This window comes from Pygoscelis adeliae, unplaced genomic scaffold (assembly GCF_000699105.1).
Source record: "Pygoscelis adeliae isolate BGI_AS28 unplaced genomic scaffold, ASM69910v1 Scaffold71, whole genome shotgun sequence".
Lineage (NCBI taxonomy): Eukaryota > Metazoa > Chordata > Aves > Sphenisciformes > Spheniscidae > Pygoscelis > Pygoscelis adeliae.
In genome coordinates, this window is record NW_008824356.1 from 6,545,812 (window position 1) to 6,551,705 (window position 5,894).

Here is a 5,894-nt window from a genome sequence, read left to right on the forward strand (position 1 = left end):
CCGCTGCCCGCGGCTCACCTGCCTTTCCCTCCGCTTCCCTGCCCAGGAGTGCTTCAGGGCCAACGGCATCACCGGCCGCCGCCTCATCCTCGCGAACTGCTCCAGCCTGCCCGCCATGGGCGTCACGGACTTCGGCCACATGCAGGTGCGGCCGGCAGCGGGTCCCGGAGCTCCCTCCTCAGTCCCTCGGAGCCCAGCTCTGACCCTTTCTGCTTGCGAGCAAGCTAGGCTATAGCCTGTCCACCCAGGCAGACTGCTTATTCAAAGGGTGAGCCTGAAACTGGACAACCAAATTTGTTCAGCCAAACAGTTAAATTTCTTGAGTCTTTTCAGGTATAAACCCTTAGCCGGCTGGAGATCGCAGGCCTCCTCTCTGGGACACCATAAGTTCATCAGAAGTGCTTAGCCTTTCTTTAAGCCTATGTTGCTCCTCTTGCCCCATGAAATTGCTTAGCAAGATGCACGCGCCTTTCTTAGATATCCTTCAGAACTTCTTTTCAGTAATTTTCCACTTACTGATTTGTAGAACTTCTAAAAATCTGGTCACATTTAACCTGCAGCAATTGAGCCACCAATCTCAAGCAGCAGAAGGGCAACTCATTATTACTTCCTTGTTTTACACTTTGCTGAACACAAACAGCATCTCTGTCTCTTCCTCATTTTATAAACATGTCTGGTAATTTTCCTTTCAAACCTGCATCTTTTCTTTAACAAACACTGATAGTTAAGCTAACTAGACTGAAGTTCAGGGCTACAGCCTGGCCTTCCAAAGCTTCCTGAAGGTTCAGAAAATAAGCAAGTTGACTTAAATTTCATTACCCTCCTTCCCCGCCCTAGTGGAAACCACAGAGGGCCGTGGGGCTGCATTTACAGAGTCAAATAATTTGTTTCTCATCATGACTGAAAGTTCCTTTCCTCAGAGGACACAAGGTAGAAGTTCAAATAACCAGGAAGAGAGAAAAAGCTTTATGCTCCAATGACTAGAGTATGAACACTGTTTGTTTTATTCTAGAGCACCAAAAAGCAATTTCACCACAGTTCTGTCTGGCTGCACAATCTTAACTGTTTGAAATGAAACATGCCGCTGAAAACATCGACTAGGGCCACAACTTTGCCTGTTGGTTGGAGAAGGCATCAAATTACAACGCTTAGTTTTTCAGACAGCAGCCCTTCAAGAGTATTTCTAGTACAAGCAGACACAGCCCTTTATAGTCATTTGCACTTACCAAAGATGGCAAGAATTTTATAGGCTTTGTAAGCCTCACCTCACACTGGGATATAGGGATTATGTATGGTGGTAGTTTGACTGTTGAGAAACACTAAGCCATGCATTAGAGATATCAACTGTAACCCATTCTTCCTCCTGTAAAAACTGAAATTCCTCAGAGCTAGGATAAGCAATAGCCAGCATACTGCAGCAAGCTTGGAAATGAGACTGTCTCTGTAATGTTTTCCAAAGCTTGCAAGTGAATGGGGAACATCTCACAGACTTCAGTGGAACTTAGATGTTCTTGAAGATCATGCCCTAGCCTGCTAGTTATTTGTGTTTTAGAGAACTTTACTCTGATAGAATCCAAGCATGCAGAACTCTGAGCAGAATGTGGCCCTTCGGGTCTTTCAGGAAGTGTGTACTAGAGCAGGTGCAAAGTTAAGGCCGTAATCCTGGGCACATCAGCTTCCCAACAAGAAATATAAATGAAAGACTGTGACCAGTCGAAACCAAGATAGTTACTATAGAAATAAACGATAGCATCAGCTCAGTGAGATAGAAACTTTTTGCAATTTAGGGGAAATGGCAGTTTGGTAGAGAACTACACAGTAAATTATGTGGAAGCCCCGCAGCATGGACAAATGAAGTTACTGCTGGTTTTAATTCCACTGTACTGGTATTTTAAATACCAAAACCACTGAAGATACTAGTCCGGAGTTCTGATATCACACAAAGTAGGGTACTGCTCTTCAGAGTCAAGCCAAAGTAGGGGGAAGGTTTTGAGCAAATGCTGTGAAAGATCAGTAAAACCTTGTGAATTGTATTTTGAAGCTTCAGTCAAATCGGAAGGTTACATTCTCAGAAGTGACTTCAAAAATAATGGCAAGGCTCTGTTCACTGACAGTTCCAGGTCCAGCTTGCTCAGACAGCCAGTCACCCATCATTTTCTTCATGAGCAATATGGCTTATTGGTTTAATTAGCTTTTACACCTCTTCTGTGTATAGACTCTGTTGTTGACAATATAACTTAGCAAACAGCAATGTTTTTGCATTGGGCAGAATAGACTCCAGCTCATTCACCCATAACTTGTTTGTTCTGCAAGTGCAAAGAGGAAAGCAGAGCTGTTTGTGCCACTCAGAGACCAGACGTGATGCCATCCCCCACAGTAAATCTGGAGAATGAGCAGTCTGCTCTGCTTTTACAATGTCACACAGGGCTCATGGGTTCAGATCCCTCTCGAGTTGCAACCTCAAGCGTGAAACTGTTCCAAAATTCAGAAATTCAGTTCTTTTTCCTGCTGCTCTGACACAGAATGAGTGGTATTAGCTGTTGCTCTGTGAAATGAGCTTTTCTGGTATTTTGTCTTGTATTTTAGGAGATTTCACGACACGTGCAAGAGTTGCTGGAGATTGAGGAGCCTCTCTTCAACAGATCCATTGCCCTCCCATACAGAGACAACATGGGTCTCTTCCTGGAGCGAAAGTCTCGATCAGGAAAGAAAGCAGATGTCCTCACTTTCTCACAGTTTGTTCAAGAAGCAGGACTGGAGCCCTATGCAGTTCCTCCTTTGCAACGAGCCCAGACTGGGGTAGAACCAGATGCTCTCCCTGTATCGCAGGGCACCCGGAGGCAGGATTAGAGACTCACACTGCACTTCCACCTTTTTAAGAAGCCCAGCAGGGACAGAAGAACGTACCCTTACTACCTTGCAGTTTGTCCAAGGAGGTACAGTTCCACCTTCTCCTGATTGTAGAAAAGGCCATCGCAGCTCTCAGCCATTTGATGACAGCAAACACATCCCCACATTGGCTCTTTTCTGCAATCCTTTGTTTGCTTCCAGGAACTAAGCGAAGCAGAAGCTATAAACCAGACTGTACCACTGTCTGTCTTTCACTTCTGCTTCACAGTTGATTAAAAAGACCAAAAAACAATCACAGGCATACTTTACCAGTGATTGATAACAACTTCCCTGCAGCTCAAGTGAATAGATTTCTTCCAGGCTTTAGTGTCTGCAGACTGGGCTCACTGTAAAGCCCAGATGTAAGATAAACGGCATATGCAATAACTGGTATACAGGTGTGGTGCCAGCTGCTGTCGGCGATCGTAATTAAGCGAGGGGACTAGTTACAACATGCACAACTAGTCCCTGGCCTCACCACAGAAATGATTTCCTGTGAGGCAAAACCAGGCAGTGGTTTCTCATAGTAAACAGTACTGAAACACACGATAGATGACAACGGGAAGTGTAAAAGAATACTGAAAGCTGAACTAGCGAATTTAGGGAATAAAAAAATGTTTTGTCCTGGGTAGATTTGGACAGAATATCCAGTTACCTCCTTTTTCCTTGAAAGAAGTATCATGTAGTCTTTGGTGGTGGTGGTGGGGTGCGTTATCGCCAGCAAGGAAGTATGAATAAATGCTAATTAAAGCCCGGCTCAACAGAAAGAGTGCTCCTGACTAAATCATTACTATTTTGTCTGGCATCAACAGCTTTCTCAAGATCCCCCATGGAAAAATAAAATAAAAAAAAACCTGGGCCCAATCCTGTTTAATTATTTAGGCCAAAGCTGTAGCCACTACAAAAGAACAGTAATTTGGTTTTGTAATTCAGTTTTCTGTTGAAACTGCAACAGAAACCCTGTGAAACTGAAGCAGTTTGTAGGCCAAGATGCCTATGTAATAAGCAGATTCAGACCAAAATAAAGCAAGACTCAGGCAGCCAGGGAGAAGCAAGTTTGCTGAGCAGTCTAGAGTGAAACTTGTAGAAGCAAATGTGTACATAGGGTTATTGGCTGGAACATTTTAAAGAATCCAAGAGTGAACAGTGCTGGTTCTTGCACCCCTCAGGGTGCTGGGATGAGATCTCAGCAAAGCATTCTGCCATGGGCTTCGTTATAGTTTAGAGGATTAGAAAAGCGTGAGCTTGTCCGGTGCCATTTCGCTCTAGCAACTGGCTAAAGGGACACTCTCTCAGTTGTGCAGCTGTCAGGTCAAACCAGGGGAAGTTTCTGGGAAGAGAAAACAAGTGGAAACATTTATGGGCAATAACAGCCTGAGGCAGCTTGCTAATAATTTAACAAACAATGGTTTTCTTCAATGTCTGACTACGAGTCTCTTTCTTGGGTCTTTGAGAAACAGTCAGACTCAGAGGCTTGAATCTAAAGTGTTCCAGGCATTACTCTGCCATGTGGAGCAAAACAGAGCCTAATGGTTCTAGAACAATCCTGCACAAGCAGGAGTCCTTTCCCTCAAGCAGTGTTCCCCTGACTTAACATCCTCAATAGTCTAGTCCATGAACTACCATAAGTTCACTCCCCGTAAGAACTGTCCTCTCTAGATATTCCCATAGGAATTTTTTTTTCTGCATCCAATGCCCCAGGCCTGATCAGTGGCTTCAGACAACCCTGATAAGTAGCCAAACAGGAACCAGGGACAGAATCACTCAGGGATCATAGTCCAGGTCTTTCATTGCTAATACATCGTCTAAGGCAATTTTCCCTCGCAGGTACGTGGCCCTAAGGGCAACACGCAGTTGAGCACCTTCCAACCCAAAAAGACAGCCCATGCTTCAGCTGTGGGATGAGGCAAGTTTCAGAGCAAAGAGGAAGCCTGGACAAGCAGTACCTCAGCATTCAACCCTTTACTTACTCCTCTTGAGTCACTGAAGAGGCAAAACCTTTGTTGACAAAATTCTTGCACACAAACCGTGGGCCGCAAGTTTTCCGCCCTGCACAGATGGGGCAGCGTTCAGGAAAACAGAGGTCACTGAGTAATTCCAGTGCCTTCTGGTGAGGCAGGCACTGCCACGTGCTGCTGTTCAGGGCTGCGTAGAAAATGGCCACCAGCCATTCAGCATTGACTTCTATTTTCCCTGCACGACAAACAAAATCAAATGTCAATTACCAGTGTGCACACAGGTGTGAAGAGATAGTCTCATCTCCTGCTCCTGTGAAGAATTGCTTTGGCAATTAATCAGAGCTGGAGTATTTGAAACCTCTGATCTAGGATCATTTTAGGCAAGGGATGCTGAAATTAATAGTAACGAGTCTAGTATAGCTTGTATTTTCTGTAGCTCATTCTCATCGAGTAAGCAGGAGTCCTTTACAGGCTGCATGTAAAGTAATATAACCATTCAGCCATCATGGCATGATGAGCGCTGTAGGTGCTTTAAGAGCGTTCAGCAACGCAAGAGTTAGAAGTGCATGCAGAAGTGTACGATGAAATTGTGATGGACAGCGGTAGCAGCCGGCAATAGGAACAGCACGTCCATGGAAATAGGAGTTGTGCCTGAGGGAAGAGAAAAAGATTTTGGAGCATGTTCTTGCTCAGAAAGTGTACCTCGGCTCCTGCTCACTGATTTAGCCTCAGAGCTACTATTGTTTTGCAAAGGGAAATGGTAGCTCTTTAGCAACTGGTGGCAGGCACATGGAAAGCAGTGCTCCTGAAAGAAAGGGTGACCCCCGGGGCCCTAATCAGAGAAACTGGTGAAGGAGCCACATACAGCCTCATTTTGCCCATCCACTTCCCGTGCACGACTACCCCCTTCCATGCACGCTATTTCCACTCCAGCTTTAGCTGCACAGTGGCAGGATTGCTCTAGGAGGGTTTTCTTCCCCATCCTGCACTCCTAACAAAATTGTGGCCAGCCCAGATCCAGCCTTGAATCAAACAGCCAGGGGAGCT

At 45.2% G+C, this 5,894-nt stretch overlaps 2 protein-coding genes across 2 annotated transcripts in view; both read right to left on the bottom strand.

Annotated features, from left to right (window-relative positions):
* The window catches only part of TMED8 (transmembrane emp24 protein transport domain containing 8), an 8,748-nt gene extending 8,631 nt beyond the window's left edge, over positions 1-117 (bottom strand). Inside the window, exon 1 of the mRNA XM_009319505.1 lies at positions 23-117. Coding sequence (XP_009317780.1) covers positions 23-117 — 95 coding nt within the window. The remainder of the gene's footprint in view (positions 1-22) is intronic.
* Positions 118-4,110: 3,993 nt separating this feature from the next.
* The window catches only part of NOXRED1 (NADP-dependent oxidoreductase domain containing 1), a 6,114-nt gene continuing 4,330 nt past the window's right edge, over positions 4,111-5,894 (bottom strand). The window contains exons 6-7 of the mRNA XM_009319506.1: positions 4,860-5,082; positions 4,111-4,219 (exon numbers count right to left, since the gene is read on the bottom strand). Coding sequence (XP_009317781.1) covers positions 4,111-4,219; positions 4,860-5,082 — 332 coding nt within the window. The remainder of the gene's footprint in view (positions 4,220-4,859; positions 5,083-5,894) is intronic.